At 41.0% G+C, this 27796-nt stretch overlaps 1 protein-coding gene across 5 annotated transcripts in view; it reads left to right on the plus strand.

The window, feature by feature from the left end:
* The first annotated feature begins 3018 nt into the window (after positions 1 to 3018).
* Positions 3019 to 27796, plus strand: part of MAST2 (microtubule associated serine/threonine kinase 2) — a 194868-nt gene continuing 170090 nt past the window's right edge. For 4 of the 5 annotated variants that reach the window (XM_086617846.1, XM_086617847.1, XM_086617848.1 and 1 more), the window contains exons 1-3: positions 3019 to 3204; positions 23023 to 23170; positions 26871 to 27013. In XM_086617846.1, coding sequence (XP_086473972.1) covers positions 3019 to 3204; positions 23023 to 23170; positions 26871 to 27013 — 477 coding nt within the window. The remainder of the gene's footprint in view (positions 3205 to 23022; positions 23171 to 26870; positions 27014 to 27796) is intronic. The other variant, XM_086617849.1, reaches the window with a different exon arrangement.

Here is a 27796-nt window from a genome sequence, read left to right on the forward strand (position 1 = left end):
AAATTTAACAGGAATTCAAACGATCAAGCTAAGTATTTCATTTTGTAGAGGAAATTCTCTTGCTCAGCAGCATCCTAATAACATCCAGTATTTAGCATTTTCTATTCTGTTTGGAATAAAGAGGTTTTAACCTCACAGCCTCAAGCTGTATATTTCTATTCCAGCTCTGGGAATTATTGCTGTAGCTGTGTGCTCAGCAGTCACAAAAATGCTGCAGATGGATTTATGTCATTTCAGAAAATACTATGGAATAAGCTGGACTGGACTCTGTGTTCTGCCTTAGCAAAGTCCCTTTAAACCAGCTAGAGAAGAATGGAAGGGAACTCTTCCCGGATAGCGTCACTCCAGCTACCTTCTGAATCAGAAGGGCATGCTGAGACCTTCTTTATATGCAGAAAACGGAAGGTGGAAGCCAGGGAAAGGCTGAAACTGCAAAGAAAAACAGGATTAACTGAGTATCAGTAAGTGGGCTATGCAGGCTCTCTGTGGTCCCCTGCTTCTGCTCCGCGTTAGTCAGTCTGGATAACAGGAGAATCAGCCCCTTTATACGCCTTTATTAATTACCCTTCTATCTGTTTTGGATGTGACCGAGTATTTCTGGAGACAAACACACTGAGCCCAGGCATGGCACTGCACCATGCTCTGCCTCATTCATCTGTACCCCTTTTCCCTGCCACACCTCTCATGATTCGGTCACTTTTATTTAAAGTTGGAAAAAAAAAGCTCAGAAAACTAGCTCATACGGAAAAGAAAAATCAGGTCACTCAGACTGGTCTGCAGATTCAGGTCATATTCAGTGACGAGTTTAAACGGAAAAAATACAGGAGAATCAGTAAAATGACGAGTATTTTTCCATTTCTTCAACTTGAAACCTCACTGTTCTTTTGTTTCAAAAATATTGTAAAGACATCTTCAGTCTAAAATACAAAACAGGGATTAAACAGAGGACAAAATAAACCAGAGGCAAATCAAACACAACCTTTTCACAAGCAAAATGTCCTGTTAACCCCCAAACGGCTTTTGGATTTGGAATGATCAAAAAGGTTTTTAAACCGTTTTGAGTAAAATATTGAACCAGAAGGCAACTATTTGCAATTCTACCTAAAACTAACAACCGAAGATTTGTTTTTCACGTGTTTCAAAGGCAGGTAGAGTTATTCAAATCCTCATTGTGACTTTTCTTTCCGAACTCATGAATTCTCTTTTGGCACACGAAGTGAACAGGTGTGAGTCAGTGCAAGGTGGCCCACAGGCCATAACCAACAAATAACTAATTGGCATCTGTGTTGCAACAGGGCAAAGATCCAGCCAAATTATGACGAGGCACCCTGCCATCCTAATAGACTCACATTATCACGGATGCCAAGATTCCATAAATTTGCATTATTTACATTTTGTTAGGGCGAGATTCCCAGATGGGAAATTCCACATGGTTGTCCATCTCTATCATATACAATTATGATGGAAAAAGATCTCTCTGACTAATCCAGCATCCTGAAAGGGTTTTCAGCAAGAATTTACATATTCTTAATAACTATTTAAAAACGCTCCTGCTCATCAACATCAATAAATCACTTGAAAATGTATTTTTGTTGTCTTTGTTTGTACAAAATAAATAAAAAATTTATAAAATCAGACTTCTGGTTGAAGATGTATGAGCCTTTTCAGCCTAGTAAAAAAGGAGAAAGGATTGTTTTTTCTGCAGCAGTAGCAAGGTTCCTGACTATGTAATAGTGGAAAAAAAGAAGAGACAGCTTTGAAGTTGCTTTTTGTGAAAAACGAATGCAGAAACTGGTAACTTCCACCCTCAGGAAATGATTTGCAAAGAGAAAAATGCCGAGAGGGTGTGAATTACTGAGATGAAACACAAATGATGATATATGCTCTGATTACTCCTTGAGGTAATGAAATCTCTGTCGGTTTGTCTCTTCCACCAAGAAGATAGTGAACTACATCCTAATATGCTCCGTAATAAAGTGGGCTACAGCACCTGACAGCACAGCTGGTAAATGTTCTCCTGCAGCTCAGCAGCTTGAAGCTGCCCAGAGATGCTCCAGTCACCTGAGCACTGGGATGGGCTGCGGCTCACTTCCCACTGTGTCACGCTGGAGGAGCTGGTGGGCCTCTCGGAACAAAGCAGTTTGGCGTTTTCCAAAATATTCCCTACTGCTGGTGACCCCACTCAGGAAAGGTCCTCTGCTCACCTTACGTTTTCAGGGGCAATCACGAATTTGACACAGAAGCTGGACACCTGATGATGATGATGGGGGCAGAAACGCTGCCCTCGCCCCTGGGAGACACCACTGCATCGCGCACCCTCAGCTGACGCTCCTGAGCCTCCTTTCGCGACCGCAGCGAGCCGGCCCTGTTCCTCCTTTCCCAGCGTGGAAGCGGAGCCTCCGCAGCCCGGAGGCACCGCTTGTCCGGACAGCTCCGTGGGAGCCCGGCTGCCGGGGCGGTGCGGCCGGTGCCCCCCGGTTTACTCCTCATTTCCGAGCGTTCTCACCGGCGGCGTGCGGGGCCCTGCGGACCACCCGCCCCGGGACTGCAGCGGCGGCAGCAGCAGTAGCGACCCCCTCCATCCGCTCAGCGGGACCCACCGCTTTCCCAGGCTACCCCGCGCCCTTTCCCGCCTCGCACCTCCCGCCCGCCCCTCGTGACGAGTCTCGCGCGCTCCTCTCCTTCCCCGCCCCCTCCTTCCAAGTCTCGCGCCTCTTCCCCGCCGCGAGGCCGGTGCTCTCGCGATAGGCAGCGGCCGGCGAGAGGGCGGGCGCGCGCGCCGTCGGGGGGGGGGGGGCGCCGCAGCAGCAGGCGCGGCGCTCGCGCTCCCTGACAGGCGGGCGGCGGGAGCGGCGGCGGCGGCGGGCGGGCATGTCCCTCCGCCCCGCGCGCAGGTGGTGGCGGCGGCGGTGGCGGCGGCGCCGCTCCGGCTCTCCGTGACTCCCGCCGGCCATGGCCGGCTCCGCGCCGCGGAGGCCCGAGTCGTGCCGCAGCCGCCGCTGAGGAGAAGCCGCCGCGATGAGGAAGGGCCGCTCCCGGGGGGACAAAGCGGCGGCGCCGCCGCCGCCGCCGCGGAGGGAGCCCGGGCGGGCGGTGGCCGCCAGCGCGGCGGAGCGGAGAGCCACGCTGCTGGGGGGCGGCGGCAGGAAGGAGCCGGAGGACGCCAGGGCCACGGGGGCGCCTTGCCGGGAGGCGCTGGAGAGGGTAAAGCCGGGGCGTGGGGCGGGGGGGCCCCGCCGGGCCGGTGGCGGCCGTTGGCATGGCGACGCGCGCCCCGCGTGGCGGCACCGCGGCGGGCGGGGGCGCCCGGCGGCGCCGCCCTCCGCGCCCGCCCGGGTGCGGCTGCCGCAGTCGCGGGCAGCGGAGCGCCCGGCCCGGGCGGGGGCTGCCCGGCTCCAGCGCGGGGAGGGTGGCCGGGGGGCGGCGAGGTGCTGCGCCCGGCGGGAGGGGTCGGCGCGGGGGGGGGGTGGCATCCTCCAAGCATCCTTTCGCGTTACGTGCGCGTCCGCGGACAGGTGACCCCAGAAAGGGAGAGGGTAGATGCGGCGGTCAGAAACGGAGGGGTGGTGTGTCAGTGGTCTGACGGCGTGGCCTGGAGTGAGTGGTGGGGCAGTCGCCGTGGTGCCAGAAGTCCTGCCTGCGTGCCGATGGAGAAGCGAGAGAGGATGCAGTGAAGTCTAGCGTGTGTTATGTGCTTGCTGGTGTTAAGAATTGCGGAATACTTCTTGCTAGTAACCTTCTGTAGGTCACTTCCAGTTGTGACGTTAATTATGATGCATTTTCGAGCGTTTTTTTAGGTCTTAATTCTTAACGTAAGAAGTATTTTATTTAGGAAGCACACCTTTGCAGTATTTGAAAACACGTAGGCTCGTTAAGAGTGAGAGTTGCCTAAGTTCAGTGTGTCCGCTTTTATGTCTTTGACTCCCACAAAAAAAGGATCTACTGATTGCTGCTTCGGGTTACAGGGATGAGAGACCCAAGAGATCTTAAACTCTGTTTCGATGTGTTTTGACATTCCTAGTTTTACAAGAGAGAAAAACGGGGGATGAGATTTGGCAGTTTAAAAACGTACATGGAAACTAATGCTTTTTTTTTTTTTTTTTTTAAAGAGAATGAGAAAGCATCACAAGTATAAAGACTCCCAGAATGCAGTGATTCAGTGCTTTGTTTTACCTCTTTTAGGGGCAAAGTGAAAAACTAGGTTCTTCTACTTTTCTGGTCAATAAGGTGTCTTAAGTTTATCTTGTTGCAGATGCACAGGTTTACTCTATTTTTGTAATAATTTCTTAGGTTTTTCTAGAAAAGCTGCATTACATTTCCTTCAGTTATAGGAGACTTGTATTTTGGCTTAGACTAGTGGGAATCTCTTGAATATTGATTTCTCAGACTGGGCCCTGGAAGAGGAGAGCTCTTTTTATTTTATTCCTTGTGCCATGTTAAGCTAGGTGGCGAAGAGGTGCTGCTGCTTTTGATGCTTATCACTTCCTGAAACAATTAAAGAACACTAATATCCTTATTCAGAGGAAAAAAAAAAGAATCTAAAAGCAGAAGAGGTGACTTAATTTCTTCCCAACTGACTATTAAAATAGCGGCTTGTAGAGCTATCAAATGCAGTAGCAAGGTGTTTGTTGTACTGTTTTGATATATTGTGTATGATATTGACACAGGAATTAGAGGAAATTATTTCCATTTTTGGTAGCTGCACACTAAGCTTTCTACAAATCATGCGAATAGAACACAGCGGGTACCATAAAATGTATTGAACACTCGGGAAGCTTCACCGAAACAACATTAATATTGCAAAACAGGAAAGGCTGCAAATTCAGAAATGCCCGTTTTTGAGATGCACAAGGCTTTTTAATGGGAGATGCTGGCAGCTTGTTTTTAGCTTGAGTGCTCTAAGACCTGATGTGACTTGTAGGAACAGATCTTTATGTGCGGGCAAGAATTCAATGTGATGGAGTCCTTGAGAAGTTTTGCAGCTAAAGTTAAGAAAGCCTCTACTCAACCTGTGTGAGACGCCTCCCAGACTTCTTAGGAGAACCTCTCATCCCCTCTCCCTTTTTTATCTTCCGTTTGAAGTTGTGGAAGTCTTGTAAATGTGGTAAGGAACTGGAAAGAAATAGATATGTTGGACAAATTTAATAAACAGGACAAATAAGTCTACACAGCATTTCTGTCTTTAATGTTGATAATTCAGTATTTCTTCAAACATCAGGAGTTGGTAGTGTGGATGTGGTGGAAAGGGCCTTCTGAGATGGAAAAGGCAGGGTGATACTCTGTTTCCACTGATGCAGCTTGTAGCTTGACAAATATTTCCTTTGGGGCCACTTCTGATTTAAGTAGCCCTGTTATTTCCAAGCCTGCAACAGTGTGCACAGCTGCAGGGAACCGTTCTGAATTAAATTCAGATTTCACAGTTTGCTTGCTGTACATTTGCACAAGTTTGTGGTTGGGGAAACGGAGCTACTCTAATGTTGGAAAAAGTACTTATCAGACTGTGACCGCAGTAGTTAATCGCTGTACTGACCTTTAAGCCTTTGGAAATCTGGTCCTTTGATGTGCTGCGCTTATAGTTCTGACATGTACGTACGATTGATGTTTTCACTTCTTTATGAGTTATGTAAGAACATGAAAATGACAGAACTTGGTCATGTTAAAGATCCCTCTAGCCCAGTATCCTGCCTCTCTGAGCTGCCGAAGCAGATGCTAGGAGAAGAGTATAGTGTATATTGAGGAAATGCCTCTCCCAGCCTCCAGTAATTTGTGGCTCACAGGTTTCCGGAACTAGAGGTGATATTTGTTTTTAGTGCCCCCAGTGGGTTTTTTCTTCTATGAATTTGTCTGATCAGTATTTGAAGCCATGTATGCTTGTAGCATCCACAACATCCTGTGGCTGAGTGTTGTAAGCCTTAAACACATTTCGTGTGGAAAATAAACACTTCCTTTTGTTTGTTTTTAAGCTTTCTACCTGCTTGTTTCATGCCTTGTTTGTTAATTCTTGTATTGGAAGAGGCAGTGAAAAAGAGAATATATGTTACTCTGTGTTGCTTACGGGTTGATAAATTTTATTTATCGTCCCTTGCTTGTGATTTTTCAAGAGGCATTTTAGAGAAATGACTCTGTCCTTTTCATTGTCCTTGCTGTTTTCTTGGCACCTTTTGTAGGTGTGCTCCTGATTGGAGACAGTGGTGCAGGGATCAGAGGAACAGGGTTGGGGAACAACCACCAGGGCTGCCTACCATATTTCGGCGATGATACCCTGTAAACTTACGTAGCGTGTTAGGTTTTATTCTTTAATCTTCTACCTGCCTTCTCTTGACGATATGTAAGCGTTGGGTTGGCGTGTCCCTGGAGCTCTGTTATGCCTCCACAATCACTTTTTAAAGTGGTAATAGCTAGTTTAGAATTTGTCATTGTGTATATAAATTTAGGATTTTTTTTTTTTTTACACTATGCATCACTTCACATTTATCTACATTTAATCTTATCTGCTGTTTTACAGCCCACTTAAACAGTATCATTAAGATCTTCAGATCTTTGGCCATCGCTTTTGCAACCTTGAGTAACTTTAAGCATTGTTAGCACATTGCCTCACATGAGTTTTAAGTTTCTTTGCCAGATTTTGCTTTAAAATGTTGAATGTGTTGATCCCAAAACAGATCCTTGTGGGACTTCACTGGTGATCCTTCTTTTTTTGGGAAAAGGGCCAATTGTTCCAACTTCTTATTTCCTGTTAGTCCATCATTAATTCGTAGTTGAATTGTGCTTCTTATCCTGTGACAGTTTAGTTTCCATGAGTGAAGGCATCTTTGTCAAACACAGCCCCTTGGATTTACATGAAGTACCAGTGTAATCATCCTGTGTTTGCTGACTACATCGAAGGAGAAGAACGGAAAGGTGAGGTGAAAGTTATTGTTGCTTATGAATGACAGTCGCCCTCATCCAGAAGCACGTTAAAAGCATTAGATTTCCCATGTTGTGCTTGGATAATTAGTTTGAGACATTGTGATGTCGTAAAAGATCTCGCGTGGATCATAGCCAATATTTGTCGGAGGTGCTTTTATGAGCATTTTCTGCTTGGGGTAGAAGTCAAAGGTCAAAGTTCGCACATAAAGGACTCTGGTGTCTAGAAGATATGGCTTAAGGGGGTTATGATGGAAGTATACAAGACCATGGTTAGTATGTAGAGGGAAGACAGCAAACAGCAGCTGACTATTTTCCCTGGTATAAGCTAGGAGTCAGGCTTAAAAAGAGATGGATCTTCATGCAAAAGATAATGCATGTATGTTTTTTTTTTTTTTTTTTTGGCCTAGAGATGTAATGGATGCAAAAAGCGTGCAGAGGAGGAGTGATCTAGTGAAGATTATTACGTAGACAGACTCCATCCACCAGAGGAAAACAACTGAAATTAACTCCTTTCTAGAAAAACATTAGAATGGGGCAAATGCGTGATGCTTCCCTTTACTTGTCTGTAGGGACTGTCATTGCTATTTTTATATTTTTTTTTTTCCATGAGGAGTGGATGTTAGCCCGTTGTTAACCCTAACAAATCTAAATCCTGCCTTCCTCTGAAAGCAGGGGGAAAATAAACAGATATGAGGAAAGCTAAAGTATTGTGGCAGGTCTAGGAGGATGGAGGTTGAAGGTCAAAAGATTAAAAATAGAGGACACTGAGCATCGTTGAACAGCATCCTCTGCTCTAAAGGCATCCAGGGAACAAGTGGTGCTGCACAGTGGTGCTTTGCTCAGAGATGTGACAGGGTGAGGGAACAGAAACCGACCCTGTGCTTGTCAGCATTTTACCCTCACTTCTGTCGAGCTTCCCTTTCCTCTTGCTATGGATGGCTAGAGTCAGGCAAGGACTTCTGAGCAGATTCCATGACTTTGTGATTTTGTAGGATAATAAAGAGGTGAAGGGGACAACAGTAGCAGAATCTCAGCAAACACTTCAAGGGGCTGACAGAGGGACTGCAAGTTGTAGAGGTGAGGTTTCGGGTTAGAGGAACCCTTTTTCTGGTATGAAGTTTAGCTTTGCTGCTGCTGAAGAGTTGGACTGAAATGTCCAAGGTGGAGACTCCTCTCCTGCACATGTGTTTGTTGTATGGGAAATGTTCAGCTGATGCCAACAGGCAAGCTGCACATATAATACAGAGAAAGATTAAACCCCTCCTTCATCCAGGTTAGTTTTGTGTTGGGAGAGCCCTTTCTTTAGGATAGTTTGGCATGCCTGGAGAAGAGGGATCTTGTGTGTTCCCCAGACAGTATCCCTCAGTTCTGCATCGGATAGAAAGTATTTCCTGAGCTTTGAACAAGACAGCTGACTTGCAATCAAATCATTTAACTGTTACACTCCTTTGGAACCGTAGTGCTACGAACTTTCTGAGAGTAGCAAAAGTATTCCTTTCTCTCCATGTGTCTTTGAAACTTTGTAGATCTGTACGTCCGAAGCCAAAATGGATTACTGTGCTTGTCCAGTGTGATTTCCCCACGTGTCCAGACTGTGGAGCTTTCCTGAAACATAAATTAAAATGTCTTTCTTAGAAATTGATCTTATCTTAGCCTTAGATCATGGTGTGTCTGTCACCTCTTCTGGAAAGCTCTGCCAATGTTTAATTATTCTTGCAGTCAGGAAACTAAACCACATCTTACTTCAAGGCTTTTTTTTGGTCTAATGTCCAACTTTTAGCTCTGGAATATGGCTGTGCTAGCATAGGCAGTAAAAATTCTCTACTATCTGATATCTTTTCCATGTATGAGTATTTTAAATGTAAAATCTAGTTTCAGTTGGAACAGAAGACACTGAGTTCTTTTGCTTCTAGCACTTTGTACTTTGCCCCCAGTTGTTCTTGGAGTGTGTGCATTGAAAATAGGTAGTATTCTGGCAGCAGCCTGGAATAGTGTGATCACAGACAAGGTTATATCTCCACTACTGTTTGATACTTGTCTTTTTACAATTTCTGGAATTGCATTACCACAGTTGGGTGTGTCATATGAGAGAGTTTTGTAACGTTATGCCTGTGTGGATATTTCTACTCCCTGTATTCAGGACATTGTGCAAATTGGTCCAAGACTACTTATATATGTTAGGTTAGAAAGCTTATCCCCTCTTTCCTGTTGTCTTTATATTTTGATTTTTTTTTTTTTTTTTGAAGGAATAACAAAGGATCCTCTCCACTGGCTTCTCACCCTGTCTGTTTTTTTTGGAAACCAGTCAGTGACCGTCAAGGAGAAACTGGCCAAACCCCAGAGTGCTAGTCAGATTTGTTTTGCCTCCACAGCTGCAAAGAAGCCGTTGCCATGCTTTCCTTGCTGCGTGGCAAGCCTGGAAAGTGAAGAGATTTTTTTTTTTTTTTTTTCCTAATCAGAACTTCTGTGCTTCAAATATAATAAGAGTTTTTTTTTCTTTTCCCTCTGGGTGCCATCAGTCCTATTAAAGGCAGTGCTTCTATTATGATGAGCCCTGTATGTAGACTGCATAACAGTTTGATGTTCTTTGATTATTTCTACCATGAGTCTTCCCTTTTGTTTGATAGGTGAAGAAGCAAGGTTTTGGAGTTCATTTGACGCTTTGCTTCTGAGCTTTCTCTACACCTCTGTCTTTCAGGCTGCTGATCAGAGAGAGCTCTGTTGCAGCTCCTGTTCTGCTCCCCCAGCCATGGACCCTATGATTAACAGCTCACAACGCTCAAAGCTAACTTCATATCAAAACCTACAAAGTGAGATGAAACTTAATCTGAAGAAGATGGAAGTTTATTTCCAAAATTCCAGCAAATAAACAGAATCAAACGGATGTATTGCTGGCAATGCAGATTGCATTTGGAGTAAAGTGTAGTTTTTAATATTCACATTACAGATTCCATAAAAGCAAACGAAGATTAAATGTAGCCAATATGTTCTGTAAGCATAACTGTCCCTTCTTATCAAAGGAGAGAGGGAATGCTGCTGACTTCTAGAAGATCAGGAACCATCTGTTTACATAAATACTTCTAGCTACCTGTTTTGGGATATTGTTGCTGTTTAGGGCTGATTTTAGGGCAATTCTGTTCTGTGCCTGTTTTGTGAAGGAACCTAAAGAAAGTGTTAAGACAGATGTCGGTAAAGACTCCTAAATTATGAGCTGTGGATGTGACTTACCATTAAAAGCTCAGTTGCTGTTTGCAGACCTCGGGCTTCCTTTTCCCATCTCTCTTTCTTTGTTGGTGTCTAGCTCTTTTTCTCATTACAGGGAAGGGGCAAAAAATAAGAGTTTTTTTAATAAAAAGATGCCATGTTCTAGCCCATAAAGCTTCTAATAGGGTGAACCAGAGTCCAGAGCATATGGCTGGCCGGCAGGCATTCTTACTCATCCTCAGAGTGTGATTTCTTAAGTTTATCCCCTTCTCTGTGGAGAAATAAAGGTAGTGAAGAAGCCAGAGTATAGCTTTGGAAGAAGGAGCTGTTCCCTATGACATGTATAGTTCTGTCTCTTTTTCTTTCTGACCTTTTCCTGAGGAGGCAAGAAAAGAAAATGGAAAGAACAAACCTCTCAATGTCCTGTGGGTATGTCTCACTGCCTTCCATAAGCTGTTTCTGGTTGATGCCTGAGCTACTCCTGCGTGACTTCTTCCTTAGCCATAGTTTTGCCTTTCTGTGTTTCAACCGGGCAGCAATGGCAGCTGCTGGTAACACGTCGTGCTGAGTTCACTTGTATGTTCATACTGATGTTTAGAAGAACAGGGTCGGGAGAAAAGTAACTGAAGAAAAGTGTCGTGTAAAAGCAGGCAAAGAGGTATAAAGTCAAGTGATCCATTCTGCCATGTGCTTGTTGGATAATAGCAGAATTGAGCCACAAGGTTCATCTAGAAGCAGACCAAAGGGGCATAGAGTCAAGTGAGCAATTCTGCCATAGGCTTGTTAGAGCACAATAGAGCCAGAGGGCATATGGCACTTCTCAGGCCTGATGTAGTAGAAACATCACCTCCCTCAAAGTTGAATAGCAATGGGAAAACCTAATTTGTTTAAATCTGTTTTTGGAAATCAATGAGCAGGTAGGCATTGCATCAGCATCTTAGATAATTCAGCCCGCCCATGTGAGATTTCAGTTTCCTGTCACAAGTGAAGAGTAAGAGCAAACTCTGCGCATGAGCCCTGTTAATTTCGTGTCTTTCAAATGAAATAGCTAAGCAGACAGTGGGGAGATTGTGAATTTATCGGTGTTCATCTTGCTGGTGATTTGCATCTGAGTTCAGCAGTGCACTGTATTGTCCGAAAGGAGTATAGAAGTGAAGGAACCGAGAGAAGTAATCTACCAGAAGTGGCTGGATTTGGTGTGGGACTACTTGTCTTTATAATCGTAGTCAATTATTAGCTCGAAGGGAAAAGCTGCTGCTACTTAGAATTTGTTACAGAGCAGTTCAGGATAACAGTGTGATGCTGTTGGAGGCTGGGATTAGACATCTACAAAACACTCAGAAAGCCTGGATGTGTTCCTGGCTATAGGCTTCGGGAAGCCAAGCAACATTTTGTGTATTGCGTTGGAGGAATGGGTGTGCATTACTGACTTTGCGTCTAGAAGTTGGCTGACTTCTTGAGCAGGCTTATATGCCTCACAGCGCAAAGAACGCGAGTGTTGACCTGCCTGTCCAGGTAGTTCTTAGAGCTCTGGAAGAGGCAATTCTGTATTTGTATCTGGTGGGTTATTTTTATAACCTGAGTGTCCTGGTGTGCTCCATAAGCCAACATAGCTTTGGCACTTACAAGAAATGCAGTGGATTATTGATAATAGGCATTTATTTAAAATAAAAGGTTTTTCTGCTCTTATTTAGTTCTTATTCTTTGAACCTGAGTAGCTGAAGCTAAGGAAGCAGTGAAGACAACCAGGTCAGTGAACTGTTTGAGACTAAACCAAAGAGCTTTATCATCTATCAAGACCTTGTTCCTCAAGAACCACAAGCTAAATCAACAGGTCGTGTAGAGTCTTAACAATTTCATTTCCACATCAAATAATGATGTGCTGTGGTCAGTGTCTTTTTGCAGGGATGTAGTACTATTTGAACCCTGGTGAAAATGCTGCTCTTTGGGGAAGAAGCTGAGTCCATGGTCACTCAAAAAATTCTACCTTTTTGCATGGTAGTAGAAAAATCTGTTTCAGGTGAGGAAAATGCACTTGATTTGTTGTTGCCTTGATAGGTGTCACTCTTGGCCATAGGAATTAGATGCTCTGTGATGTGTCATTGTAGTAGAAAGATCTGAAGGCCTTGTTTGGTTTGTAACGAAGTAGCTCTGTTGTTACCTTTAAAACCTGCATTAAACTTTTTTCACTTGCTCTCCTCTAAGCTGTGTTTTTTATGATAGTGTATTACCTCACTTACAGCTCAGGTCCCATGAACCCTAAAACTAGTAATCTGTCAGAAATTATTTTCAAATATTCTGTTACAAATACACATTACAGTGCAGTGAGGGAAGAGAGCTCAGGACTGAAAACCCAGCAAACAAAAAAATCTAGCTGTCTAGCTTGTCAGTTTTTTGCTGTTTGGAATTGCTCTAGCATTTATGGAGATTCACTATTTACATGGAAAATAGGATGATGCTCTGTTTCTTTCCAGGAAAAAGTCATGCCTTTGCTATTAGAACCACATCGTAAATATTTTCACTTTTTGCTATACGTATAGTAAACAATTTAACAGTAAAATATTTCTAAAACCTTTTAGTTGGTCTGGATTTTCATGAATGTAAAAGCAAGACTGCTTTAAAACATTACATGTACCTGTTTGAATTTCCAGGAGCAGATAGCACTGTAAAGGTTGGACTGTGGAGAGTTTAAGAATTTTTGAAATAAATTTCTGATTCAGTTTCAGTACACGTCTTCATGAACTGACTATATAGGAAGACTTTCTCTAGTGTTTTTTGCTATATGGCATGACAAGCAATCCACTGTAACAACAATACAAAGACAAAATAAGTTATTTAACTACTTAATTGAATGACACTTGGATAATTTTTTTTGGCCTTTACTGTGTTGTGCTAGTATTTCTAACATTCTTGTTGTAGGTGTTTGGCCTCTCAGCTAATTCTGCTAATAGTAAAAATACTTAGCAATAGTTCTAATAAGCTAAATTTCAGTGCACTTCTGGAGTGCCACTTCCGTTATCTGCACGTTGTCCAAATGTACAGCAATGCGTTCAAGGCAGATTTCCAGTAACACTTGCATTTGTTGCTTGTGTGAGGCTGCATTCTGCTGGCCCGAACTTCTCGCAGTGACTGTGAGCTGTCTGATGGAAATTAGCTCAGTATATGCTACGTGTGTTTATCACTTGAATATGTTAGTTTATAGCACACTAGGATTTAAAAAAAAAAAAAAAAAAGATTTTGTAGGTCCTAACGTTCCCATTGACTTTTCTGTGCTTGATTTGATGGAAGAGTTCACAGACCAGTTTATCTTTCATGACGGAAGAGAAAGTACAGAATGGTTACAATGGTAAACAAATGCTAGCCTGTAGCATATAGAGAGCAGTTTTACTGAAGTCTGAATTAGGTGTATGGCTGGACCCAACTTAATTTGTACCCTCTGAACTTCTGGTGCTGTCCAGAACGGTTAATGTCAGTCCTGAACACTTGATTTCCTTTCAAAGGTCTTTTCATAGATTCATAGATTTCTAGGTTGGAAAGGACCTTAGAGATCATCGAGTCCAACCATCCCTAATCCCCGTTAAACCATATCCCCAAGTAGATCATCCACCCTATTCTTAAACACATCCAGGGATGGGACTCAACCACCTCCCTGGGCAGCCTATTCCAGTGGCTGACAACCCTTTCAGAGAAGAATACTTCCTAACATCCAACCTGAATCTCCCCTGACTAAGCTTATACCCATTTCCTCTTGTTCTATCACCCAACACTAATGTAAAGAGCCCTTCCCCTACCTTCCCACCATCTTTTCTCAAGTATTTGTAGGCTGTAATCAGGTCTCCCCTCAGCTTCCTCTTCTCCAGGCTAAACAGCCCCAACTCCCTCAGCCGCTTGTCATAAGTTTTATTTTCCAGCCCCTTGACCAGTTTAGTCGCCCTTCTTTGGACCCGCTCCAGGAGCTCAATATCTCTCTTAAAGCGAGGGGCCCAAAACTGGACACAATATTCCAGGTGCGGCCTCACCAGTGCCGAGTACAGGGGCAGGATCACTTCCCTGCTCCTGCTGGTCACACTATTCTTGATACACGCCAGTATCCCATTGGCCTTTTTGGTCACCTGGGCACACTGCTGGCTCATATCAAGCCGGTAGTCAACCAACACCCCCAGGTCCTTCTCCGCCAGGCAGCTCTCCAGCCACTCTTCCCCGAGCCTATAGCGATGCTTGGGGTTTTTATACCCCAAGTGAAGGACTCTGCACTTGGCCTTATTAAAGCTCATGCCATTGGCCTCAGCCCAACGATCCAGTCTGTTCAAATCCCTCTGAAGGGCCTCCCTACCCTCAAGCAGATCGACACAGCCTCCCAGATTGGTGTCGTCCGCAAATTTACTGAGGGTACATTCAATTCCCTCATCCAGGTCATTGATAAAGATGTTAAACAGAACTGGACCCAGCACTGAGCCCTGGGGAACGCCACTGGTGACCGGCCTCCAGCCGGATTTAGACTTTTCTAAGACTCCATATTAAAATGTTATTTTAACAGTGATTGAGTTTGAGGGAAAACTTGTTCTCAGGAAAACTTCACATAAGGGCTTCTTATTTTTGCTGTGCATTGATGTGCTTATCTCATTTGTGGTAGGAAGTGAGAAGATTCCAGATGGTTCATGGAGACAAAAATATTGATGCCAAGTATTGGAACTTCCATCATCACAAACAAAAGAAAAGTATTTTTTTTTTCCTACTGTGGATATCTATTCCTCAGTGATGATAACACCAGATTAAAATATATCTTGGTCTTTGTCATGTATACAAGCAAATAGTGTTCTAACTCTTAGCAGACCATTGTGCCTTGTTAGATTTTATTTTGCCACTAATCTCTGTCTAAGGACAGGTAGTTCCACTACCACTGTTCAGGTGATAGTTGCAATATATAAAAGCATCCTGGGCAAAACGGTAGTGTGGTTGGAGAGAATTCCTGTGGTGGTGTTTGATTTCGTGCTTCTCTTTCTGTGCAGTGTGCACTATTCAAGTGAGCTTTATAAATTAAATCTTAAAATTGTGTTGTGCATCTATAAGCAGTCGTTGAATGTCTAATCTGAAAAGCCCCTTTAACTCCCCTGCGCAGTTCCCTGCCGAGGTTCAGTTCATGAGTTACCTTTTTCTTCTCTTTGTAGGCAGCTTCATTTGAAACAAGCCTTGGAACAGCAGCTGGGTATGGATTTCTCTCTTCTAGCCCCCTTAGCCTTGGGACACTTTTTTAAGGGCTGTATCTCGTACTGAACCAACAGAGACTTTCATTTGAGACTCTGCTTCAAACTTAACAACTCTTAACCTATTTCTTTGGGAAGTGCTTTTTTCAAAAGAAGTTTAGAACTCTGCACTACTAGTAAATAAGTAATTTTTATACAGCATGCGCATTTTAATACACTATCTTATTGTTCACTTGCCAAACTTGGTATTTTTCAGCTAGTATTTTAATTTTATATATATAAAATATATTTATTTGTGCCTATTCTATATTGTTTTGGGCTGAGAATCAAATATTAATACAGATAACTTCTCAGTTTTTGAAATGTGACCCAGAGGTTCCTGTCTGTAATGTATAAAATCGAGTGACACTCTCTTCCAGATCCTATTGCCATGAAGCAATTGTTCGTTTATGTAAATTGAATGAACTTTAAACCTATCACTAGGTTTTGTTCATGTCTCACCATAGACAAACAGGGAGTTTACATTGCCAGAGAAAATGACTCGATAGTAACTTTGTTTGTAGACATTAAACAGAATTTACACAGGTATAAGTAGGTATTTTGTGTTGTTTTGCCCCTTTCCTGATAATGAGACAGTGAGGCAGTGTTAGTACTGTGAACAAAAATAAATGTAGTTGGAGATCTGAAAGCTCACTCATTGGAAAAAAAAATAGCATCAATGTTGCAGAGAATCAAGGCACCCTGCAGAATGGTCTCCTAATTCTCTCCCTTTTCACAGCAAATGTGAAATCGTAGGTCTTTTTACACGCACAGCTTAAGATGCAGCTGTGTTTCTGCTTCCTCCCTGGTTCCTTCAGCAGTTCTCATTCTGATCTTTCTTACGGCATAATCATAATAAAAGGTGTTAAATTTGGTGTTTTCTGTGTAATAAATATCTAAATAAATCTGTAAGAAACTGGCAAATGAGAACAATTTTAGCTTGTTGATACTGTGAATTATGGTCTTTAGCAAATCTAAACATCCATCTCCAACTCTGTAAGATATAATAGACAAGAATATAGAAGGTGATGGGATGCTAAGAGACTTTGCAGCAATGCTGGTCAGTGATGTTGGGACACATTGCATGCTTGGCACATCTGCTGAGTTCAATGGAAGAAAGTTTTCAGAGAGAAGGTGTTATTGATGTCTTCTAACAACGCTTTTTTTTACAAATCACTTTTTTTTTGGGTCAAAATTCTTTTAATCTTTACAGCAGACAGGATTCTAGTACAGATGATGAATTATAGAGTTGCTTATGTGTGTTTTTTTTTTTTTTATCTGGCCAGGAAATACTTTCCCTGCTCTAGACACCTTTTAAATACTCATGCTAGAATACCAACGATAAAGGAACGATGTGGCCTTCAACGTGCAGTGTCTTTGTTCAGGCTGGTTTTGTTTTCAGTGTAACTAGTGAGCATGTAGTGGGGTTTTGAGTCTTGATATATTGGTAGTGGTTTGTTTGGGCTTCTGTAAAGTTTAGTAGAGACTCTAGTAGAGGCTTCGTTGCTCTTTCTTTCATAGATGAAATTCTTTTGACTTTAGGCATTTACGAGCTGAATTCAGGAATTGCACTACCCGTTTGTCTCTTAGTTGGGAGATCCTGAAGTAGGATCAAATACTTTGCTTGTGCAAACCGATGTGGTGGTGGTTGTTGTATTTTCATATAAGGACTGAACATTCAAGCTGATATCATTTAATCACAGATTACCTCATCTTCTAGACCATGGTTCCATTTTGCATCCCAGTGATCCTCAGGAAGGGGGTAATAATGTACATAATTGTAAATATTTACTTTTACTTTTTAACAAGCTTTTTAATGTGTTCCTGCAGCTGGGAACACTTGGCAACAAAGTTAACAACTTGGACTTCCCTGCTGAAACAACTTTGAAGCTCTGATTGATTAATTCTCATGAAACATACCTTGTAGTTGTTTTCTGAAAGAGTTAAGAAAAAAGTCTTCCCATTGGAAGAACAAGAAAAGGAGGGTTTATCTCATAGTATAGGTTTCTGATACTATGTCTTTCAGGAAACATTTTTTTCATGTTCATTTGTTTTTAACTGGGGGATTTTTTTTTTTTTTTTATAGAAGGATTTAAATGTCTTGTAACTTTTCTGTAATGTGTGTTATAACTACAGATGAATGTACAGAGGAAGCTAAAGGTATTCAGAATGTGCATGTTACACTGTATAACTATTGAAAACATCACTGTGGCAATAATGCTGAGCTTTCCGGTCATTTTGAATACTTAATATTGACATTAAATTAAGTTTTTATATTTACCTTTGTGAGAATATTGGGATTTGTTGCAAAGTTCTTCAAATAAATCTATTAAAGAGAAAAAAATTCCAAAACTCATTTCTGTCTTTAAAATACTGAAAATTTTATGTAATGTAATATATTCTGTAAAGCTTTTCTCTCCTGTTGATGTAGTAAACCAATATATTATAGTCTCTAGCAGGCTATGTTGATTTAATGTAATTTTTCTTGATTCTGCTGTCTGACATTTTTCAGGATTCTGCTGGCAAGTTCATGAGTTAAGCAGATACAGTTAAGAAGAGTCTTAGTTGCAAGTTCTCTTTCAGCCTACAATTTTGGTCACATTTGGGATCACCTCAGCTTTCTGGTAAACTGTGGGCCCTCTTCCCTCAATATGTAATGTCCAGGCTAGAAAGTTAAGGCAGATTTCAGTACTAAATACTAAAGCATAAATACTATGATTCCGTTGCGTTAATTGCTGCTTATTTAGATAGATATTGGGTTTGTGATATGTTCTCTAGGCCTTTAATTTGCTTTTTCAATGTATTTTAAAGTATATTAGAGCAGACTTAATGACAGGATCAGATTTATCTTTTTTTAAGAGTATGTACACACGTTATATAAAGTGATGAGGAAAGGCTGAGAAAGAAAAGAATGCTTCTCAGATACATGTACATAATCCTGACACAACAGGCTTTTATCTTTTAAAGGACAAATGATACTGTATTAAAAAATGGGAAATGCGTCTTTCAACATTGACTACAGCTTAAAAAAAATTCAGAAAGTGTCAGGTTATCCTTGAGTTGCATTACTCACTGGTTTTCGTCCTTACAAAATAGGGCAGTATTAGTGCATTCTTTGCTAATTTATTGTATTTAAATTTTCATTCTTTTCTTTGTTTCTATAGTTTGCTAGAAATCACTTCCAGATAACCTTAGGTGGTTATGCTCATTAGGCTTAAAAAACCAAATGATTTCTCATTTTTCTTGTTCATGGATTACCCGTTCATATAAAACTTTCTTGTAGATTTATTTTTTTTCCCTGCCCACCTCAGCTAATAGTTTAACATGTTTTGACCTGCAGATTTGAATATCTGTTAGTCATATTTGAGTATTTCTGCTTGTTGTAGAGACCTCTAGGAAACAGATATTTTTGAATTAGTTATACACAGTTACATTTAAGGAAGTGCTCCTTTGTATGATCTGTTACACCTTACATGTAGGCCATAAAGACAGGTCTTAAGAAAGTTTTTTCCTAACATTTGTCTAGTGCTTCTGTGTTAGACTCACTAACTGTGCGGTACTTCATCTGGCAGTTCAGGGAATTACTTTGACAGGCATCCACACCTTCAGGATTCACCTGCCATTTTGAGGGTCTGTGCTGCTGTGTTACTCTTTTGCAGCCCTGTTAAATGAACATGAAAAAAGAAAAGCTGCTGAAAAGCATTGCAGTGGTGTATGTGCTTGTTCTTTTATTTCTTGCTTGAATTGCTTGGGAGACTTTCACTGTGCAATGGAATGGGAAAAGGTGACTGAGGAGGTACCTTTTAGCTATATTCTGAAATTACCAGATCAGGATTTTAATGTAGGATATTATCGTAATCTTATGTATCAGGAAGCACATTGAGTTTCTTATCTTTTGTCTGCAGCTACTGTTGGAGTCTGTCTGGTTCTCCATCTTGCTGAGTGTAATAATCCCTATGTGAGATTCCAGGCAAGACGAGCAGGCTTGTGTGTATATCCAGTGCCACAACTGTTTTAACTGTGTTTCTGTGCAAGCGTGGTAAGTGGCTGAGCTGAAAAATGCAGAGCCCCTCACTCTTCAAGAAAAGCCTTTGCTGTTCTTCATATCCTACTGTCTCAAGTTATGTGAGCAAATTTTGGTGTACCTTTGAAGGGACCGATAGGAAAAATCTTTGCCTAGCACATCAAGGTTGTTTGTGTGATTCTTTTATCTTCAGCCCTAAGCTTTGCAGGATTCATCTGGCTGTTTGAATCTGATTTTTAGCTTGTGGCAAAAGCTACAAGGCCAAAGTAAATTAAGAAGTTTTTTTTTTCTGTCACCTTTGAAAAGAAATTAATGGAGAGAGGCTCACAGTCCCTTTCACGCTGTGTGAACAAAGTGTGTCTGTTACGTGCTTACCAATACTTTCATTTCTAAAGCCGTGAGAATTTTTTCCTTTCGGAAGTGGAAGTAGAGTCCTTAAAATTACTTACGCTGGCAGTCGTATTTACTAATTTAAAAGCATGTAAGCAAAATTTTGCTTAATCACTGCAGAGTTTTCTTTGTCTGTTGATTGGGAATGCTGTGTAAGACTTTTCTGTCCTTTGTATTTATTGCATCTTGCTTTGAGGAAAGGACAAGGAAAGATCTCTTCCTGTAGGTTTTTTTTCTTCCTTGTTTAAGAGTGGTATCATAAACCACTGCTATTTCCATGTAGTTCGTCTGTGAACTGTAATAGTAAAGCTGTTTTTTGGTGGATGAGTGAAACAAATTGCAGTCTTATGAAAGACAACTCTATTGTTGTCAAGTTAAAACTTTCTCTTTTCGTTGTTTCACTGACACGATATAGGCATAGCTCTTAGAAAATGAAGTTTTAAATTGACCGTGTTGTACTTAGCATTTTTAAAAACATAATAAGCTGTTTCAGAAGAGGGCACTGGATTTTTTTTTTTTTTTTAATATTTGAAAAGTGAGTTTAATGGTATATAAACCTGCATGGTGGAAGAGCAACTACAGTTGCTGCATCAGCCTGACAAGCAAGACTGTACTTCCCCTTCCTAAAGGAACCTGAGTGCACTGATGAAGGCAAGACAATCATGGCAATGACCTGTGCAGGCCGAGAGTGGGGAAAAAGCTGGCTTTTCTAGGGATTTATGTAAGAGGGCACTACATGGGCTGCGGGGTTGACCAGTAGCATCTTGTGCATAGGGCCTTTCAAGGGAGTTATGACTAGTTTCAGGGAAGTCACTAGATATTGAAGGATGCTGGGAACATTTGTTGGAATTGAAGCATAGGGAGTGTGACAGGGTAGGCTGGATGGTTTGCTTGAAACCTGGACTGCCCATGGTTGGCTTTTGTTTGTTTTTTTGTTTTTTTTTGAGGTATGGTAATTCTTGACTGTCACAGTTGGGGAAACACATGACAGATTTTTAGATGTTATAGGCATTTAGGACAGGCCATATTAAAAGTGTGTGTGTGTATATGTCTGTGTATCTACTTAGATATGTGTACACATGTAACCACCTTCCACTATCCCAAATAGAAACAGCACAGACTTCCTGCCCTTGGCCTCCACAGCTTTCAGAGGCCTGCTGGGGGACTGCTAATGTTGCAATTTAAAATTACTTAGCTTACTCTTAAGTACAAACAGAAAGTGTGGTACGTGTCTTTTCAGCTCTCCAAATGACAGAAAAACAGAATCATAGAATGGTTAGGGTTGGAAGGGACCTTAAAGATCATCTAGTTCCAACCTCCCTGCCATGGGCAGAGAAATCCTCCACTACACCAGGTTGCCCAAAGCCTCATCTAACCTGGCCTTGAACACTTCCAGGGATGGGGCATCCACAACTAGTGGCTGCTGGAAGTACAGGCTGCTGGAAATGAAGGTCTTCAGTACCTTTGTGGAAAGATCAGAGGCAAATGAAAATGTGAGGTTCTTTTCTCCAAGATGTGTGAGGAACCTACCTTAAGATTAAAGCAGTTTTCAGCTCAAGCAGTTTTCTCTACCCCTGGTCACTTGTTTTTGTGCCTCTCTCCACTCTTGTGCCAACACAAGTGTTTGCAGCTGTGTGATGAACTGGATGAGTGAACTGACCTACTTGAAGTTGCCCAAGTCTCTCTCTTGGTCTGGTTTAGACAGGGCAGTGACTGAATGTCTCACCATAACCAGAGGAAGAAATTACATCAGAGCAGTATCTCTCAACCTGTGAAAGGTGCACCACCAAAGCAGATGTGGAGCAAAGCATTCCTGTCCCTCAAACAAATAACAATGAGGTGCCAAAAGATTCCGTGATTAAAAGGAGATGGAGTCTACGAAAGGTCGAGAATGAGTGACTCAGAGCTAAGTGAGGATTCTATTTCAAATCCAAATTCAGTTGTTTTCAGGTGAAGCCACTTTATTCGTGTCCTCTCTTCCTTCCCTCCCCCACCCCAAAAAACCCCCACAACAACAGCAAAAACCAAACCAAAACCCAAACACTCGCGTAAATTCTTGACGTTTTAAAGCGTGTAGTCCTGGTCTGGATTTGGTAGTTTGAGGCATAACACTGTAGACTGAATAGATTTGAATTAATGACCTCAGAAATAGATTTTGACTGGAATCTGCAAATTTTAATTAAAACCCGCTACTGGTAGATTAATTTTTGATTTAAACATGATTTAAATCTACGTTAAACCACGCGGTGATGTATCATGCAGGGAAAGTGTTCCTTTCAGTTTATTTTCTGCCTCAGATGAGATTTTTATGAGGATAAGCATGGCTTGAAGTGCTGCATAGCTAATGAGAGGCATTTGAAATAACATGGAGCAATCCATTAAGACATGTGGAATGCTTTGTGATACTGCAGAGAAGGGAGAACTTCATCCATATAGCCTATAATGGAAGGTGTGACATTATCTTCAAATCCGTGTGTGGTAGCTATGCTCATAATCCTTCTTTGGTTGTGAAATGAGTTTGACACCCCCAGAACAATTAAATGCGTGAGGAAAACGCTTTGGTTGTGCTTGCCACTGTTCTACCTACTGCTATTTTGATGGAAAGTTTGCTGTATGGTGTGAAAGGAGTTTACATGTGTGAGAGTGTTCCTGACAAATACGTGTCTAATTTTGTTTATAGTAATAACAAGGACGTTGCACGAAGGATGATCTCTATCCTAATTATTATGTAGTGATACATATGGTCTTGTAGTAGAGCTGTAACTTATAGTAGGAGTTTTGGGTTACAATTAGACATTGCAGGAGTTTCTTTATGAGTATATTACTCAAAGACTGGATGGAATAAATATTCAAGAAATTAGGAGAAAATACTCTTCGCTTTAGCTGGATATAGCTTGAATCGAAACAGCCTGATTTTTCAGTAGCTTCTTTTCCTACATACACTGCAAGAGCAAATAACTACTGTACCATAATTACCTTTTTCTGACTATTGTTAATGATGTTCCTTACAGCACCAGTGTTCAAGGCCCATATTTGACTGGGATCTTGTGATATGCTTTCCATGCAGATACGTGGCACAAAAGAGGTTTTAATTTTAAGCAGGTTTTTTTTGTGTGTGTGATGTGTTTGATGGTTGATTGTTTTTTTATTATTATTATTTTATAGTCTCCTTTATGCTTTTGAGATTGTGTGTTTCAGAAAACATATACTTAGCTGTCATTAACAAACTTCTGGTTGTTTTCGTTTCTACAGGAGATGATAACAGAGTCCGCTCCATTACGTTGCAGGAAGCTCAGCAATCCTGACATCTTTTCATCTGCTGGGAAAACCAAGCTCCATCGTCAGCTAAGTCAAGATGACTGCAAGCTGCGAAGAGGTAGTTTGGCAAGCTCTTTGTCAGGTAGGCCGTTTTGTAAAGACCATATGACAGTTCATTAGTATTAAAGATGCAGTATTACTTGTTGGCATAGCAACATAGTAATAAAAGATATTGATAAGTCATTTCTTTAAAACCAGGGGCGACCTCTTGTTAGGAGGGCATGCATAAAATTTTGTAAGAGAAAGATGCAAAAAGAGATATTAGTAGAAAAGAGTGAAAAAGAGAGATTGGGTTTGGAGAAATTCTGTATGTTGCCCAGAGTGAAAAGTTGGAAGCTAAGAGTTTATGTGCAATGTTAAAAGAAGAGAATGATGGAGCTTAAGGCGACACAATGATGTGTTCTGGCCTCTTACTTTTAAGGTCAGAACTGACAGTAAGCTTACCTACTTTGCTGTATTGTTTCTCACTGGAAAGCTGACTTTTATATCAGGTGCGAATTATTATTTACTTTCTTTTTGGCTTCAAAGCACTGTAGGCATTTGTAATTCAAAGTAAAAAATCTTGCTTATTAACTAGGTGTTTTTCAGTTTATATGTTTGTTTTTTTCTTGTGAACAGTCTTTGGCCCTGTCAGAGAATTTAGTTTGTCTACTGTGCAATGATGGAGTGAGCATCATCTAGTAATTAGCCAAAAACTGGAGGACCAAGCTCAGTAGTTTTCTTTTTCACAGACATCGTCAATGGGCTGGGTGATGGCTTCACAAATGTTTAAAGCTGGTATCAAAGTCTGTGATGCTGGCATTGGAACATACAGAGCTGCATGATCAGTCTAGAATGAAATAGCTGATCTGCCTGAACACCACTGTTGTTCTGTAGGGTTAACTTGCAGCCCGTTTCCTCCCTAATGAGGCTGACTGTTTGACTATTTGCATGTCAGGGAAAGAATGAAAGGCTGGAAACCCTCAGGTGGGAGGGGAAGAGGAAGAGGGTGAAACCACCCATTTTGACAGCAACGTAGGCTTGACTTACATGATTGTGAAAATGCATCCAGTCCTGGTCCGTCCGTCCTTCATCGGGGAAGAAAAATATTTTAATGTTCAAACATTAGGTGCTAGGTCTGTTAGAATTAAATAAGCAGTAGAGTGTTCACATTTTATTTTGGCTTGGCCTTGTCTTAACGTTTTGTTTGTCATAAGTGGCTTGTTTCTGAAAAATGGAAACATCCATAATGTTTTATGCTCATGTAAGTTTGTTTTCTAAGGCAGGTTAATTGCTAGAGGAGAGCAGAAGTTTAAGTACATGGTTGTTGGCTGATTACAATAGCTGAAGATAGTACTGTAGTTGGTGTGGGGTTTTTTTTTGTTTTGTTTAGTTTTGGAGTGTTTTTTTTTCTTTGAGTAGGAGTAAGCAAAGAAAAGTAAATAGGAGGAAGCATGAAAACTGAAGTAGTTCTGTTTCTTTTTTAAAAATAATTTTTCTGTTTGAAGTTAACATTATTCTAAATTTTCTGTTCTGAGATGATAATGTTCTCCAGAACTTGTTGCTTCATCTTAACGACTTTTCAATCTACTATAGCCTGATTCAGGAAGGAAAAAAGGGCCCCAACAAGACTGGTTTGACCCAATTGGATAAAGGAAATGTAGATGTTTAGATATATATTTTAAATGTAGGTGTCTGAGACATGGCAGAGAAAGGCTTTAGCTTCAAGCTGCATCCCAAAAATAATTACACCTTATTTTTGCAACAGAAGAAAATAATTTTAAAGAGTATAGATGATTGTGCATACAAACTGGTTGGCTTAGATTTGACTCTTGATGGAATTCTGTCTTCCGGCTTCAGATTTTGTGAAACTAAAAGAAGATATCGATAACTACGTCTTATGGAGATTTAAATAATGTTACTTTTGCTCTCAAGCACTGGTATTTTGAACTGTTAGATAATTATATAGTTTGAATTGCTCTTGTAGGATATCTTTGTCAGTGCTTTACTGAGATAACTACAGCAATGTACATTTCTGTAGTTTTAGATCTCTTTAGACAAGAGGAGTTACTGTATTTACACATAATCTTGAAAACGAGCAAACCATGAAAATCATGTCCACAGCTGTAAGCAGCTTGAGTGGGACTGGGAAAAAGGTACTAATATGCTGTGTCTCTGTTGGCTGGATTTGAGCCTTCTCATCTCTCATGCACTTTGACTCATTCTATTAATGTGTACTTGTCCCCTTGCTTGTAACTTTCACAGAAAATTAAAGCAAGTTAAAAAAACAACAGCAAAAAAAGACAAAAAAGAAAGACACCACTCCCACTGCTCACCCCCCTGGCATCATGACTAATCATTTTGTGTGACAGTCTTCCAAATAGTGTAGCTGCTTTTATGTAGTGAATGTGGTATTTCACATCTGATTCTAAGGTGAAGGTGAATTTGCAAAATAGCTTGCAGCCTCTGCGGAAAAAGTGTTTTTCTGCAGTATATGGGAGTAAAGACGTAGACGACTTCCTGCTAATTATTACAATAAATGTCTTAGTCCCCTGTGATTCCCATGGCAGTATCTGAGCATGTAATAATCTGTTGAATGCAATTATCTTCACCATGCTTGGAAGGGAGGGATGTGTGTTATTTGGTCTCACAGTCCTAATTTTAAGGACAAGAGGTATTATTCACCCCCATTTTGCAGATGGTGAAACTGAAGCACAGAGGTTGACTGACCAAAGTTACAGAGGAAGTCATCTGGAAGCTAATAATGGAACCCAGATTTACAGATTTTTTCACTTATGTGTTTTTAACCACAAGACTATCTTTCTTCTCTTTTTTTTTTTTTTTTTTTTTTTTTGTGAATGACATCGTGCATAAAAGGAAACTGTCAAGCTTGATGGAGTCAAAACACTAAATACTCTGACTTTGGGTCTTTCTCTTTGTGGAAATTTACTGCTTGACATTTTTCAAAAAGGAGTGTTATGTTGACTAGAAAAAAACATGTTGAGCAGATCCTTTTAAATGATTATTGTTCTTCCTGCAGTAAAGTGCAATGGTGTGGACTTGTTGAGACAGGAACTACTCTTCGCACTGTTTGTGTATATAGCACTGGTGATTAGAGTCTACACTAATCAATCAGATACCAGGGAGACTTGGGAAAGCTACAGAGCATTTTGCTTTTGAGATAATGTGATATTGCTGAACAGTGAAACTTTTTAGGTAGAAAATATCCATCCATGGTTCAAAGCAAAACAATATTTAAACATAGACTATATTCTGATCACAGCTGCATGAAATCTGCTGCTGAATGTTCCAACAGTAGGGGAACGTCAGTGTGTCTAGATGGCTAAGCTATTTGGAAGAGGTAATATTTTACAATTATGAATGTATTTGCACAAGAATTTTAAGAATTATACTTAAGAGATTTTGCAACATTAATGTTTCCTCTCTATAGGGCAATAAAGTGTTTAATTGGCTGGCAAATACTGTTTCCTTTTTGAGCTGTGTGAAGTATGGAAAGGTAAAAAGTGGTAGAAGTCTGTTTCTACAAGGCTTTGGATTTACCCATTATCTCATAATGTAAACTAGATTTTGGTGGAAATACTTAGTTATCAAACACAATGAATTCGCAGGTAGTTTGCTCTTACAAGTTCTAACCTATGAAAACCTGTAAATTGTTTGTTTTTGTTTTTTTTTTTTTTATTAAACACTTTTTTCCACATGGAATAGTTGTTTTCAGAATTGTATTTTAAACTTGCACACTTTTTTAAAAACAAGCTGATATTATTTTGGTTTTATTTTTAAAGGAAAACAGTTACTTCCCTTATCAAATAGTGTCCACAGTGGAGTGGGACAGACGGTGTGGCAGCCACCTGGAGATACCTCAAACCTGGTTCGCATGAGAAATCAGTCTCTAGGACAATCTGCTCCTTCACTTACTGCTGGTTTGGTGAGTGAGTCTGGGAATACTCATGATGATTTTGTGCTATAAATAAAAAGTGGTGTGATCCTGTGCTTTAGTTTTTACCTTGCTTTTACACTGCTCCTGCTCAGTGAATGCAACGTTTTGTTCCTGTGGGCCCTTTTTAGGATAGAAGGTGAATTAGGAGGAGAATGTTCATTGTGCTTTTGACAAAAAGCAGGAAAAAAGATGTGTGTGTGAAGAATAATTTCTTTTTTGGGAAGCTCCATCTCAATGCTACTTAAGCTGCCTGATACCTGAAAGAAAATATTCCTGGAAGCCTAGGGAGTTGTGGGCGTGGGAACTTGACCATTTAAAACAAGTTTAGTTGGGAAACAGCTTTCTGAGTAGCTACCTCTGCCTATTTCCCTAGAGAATAGCTAGGGGAGATGAAGCTGAAAGGGATAACTGTCCAAGGAATTGAAGAGCTGGAGCTGACATCTGCTCTTCTGCATGGTTTCTGTCGAAATGTTTTGGTGAAGTGAACATATTTTTGAAGAATGTTGCTAAATTAGCTAATCTGCTAAATTAGCATTTTCTATGTAGAGAGTATTCTGTATAGGGGGGAAATTCAAATGGATGTAGTCAAGACTGAATTGCAAACCAAAAGGGACATACAGTTTGTTTGTAGATGTTCCTTATTACCTCTAAATATCTGAAATCGCTGAAGTGCAAGGAGAAAAGAGTAGGAAAAGATAGTTATTTGTGAGCAGTCATATATGCAACAGAAATTGTTGTTAAACAGTAGACTAAAAGCAAAGCTAGAAGCTT

Source organism: Tauraco erythrolophus, chromosome 10, assembly GCF_009769465.1.
Source record: "Tauraco erythrolophus isolate bTauEry1 chromosome 10, bTauEry1.pri, whole genome shotgun sequence".
Taxonomy (NCBI): domain Eukaryota; kingdom Metazoa; phylum Chordata; class Aves; order Musophagiformes; family Musophagidae; genus Tauraco; species Tauraco erythrolophus.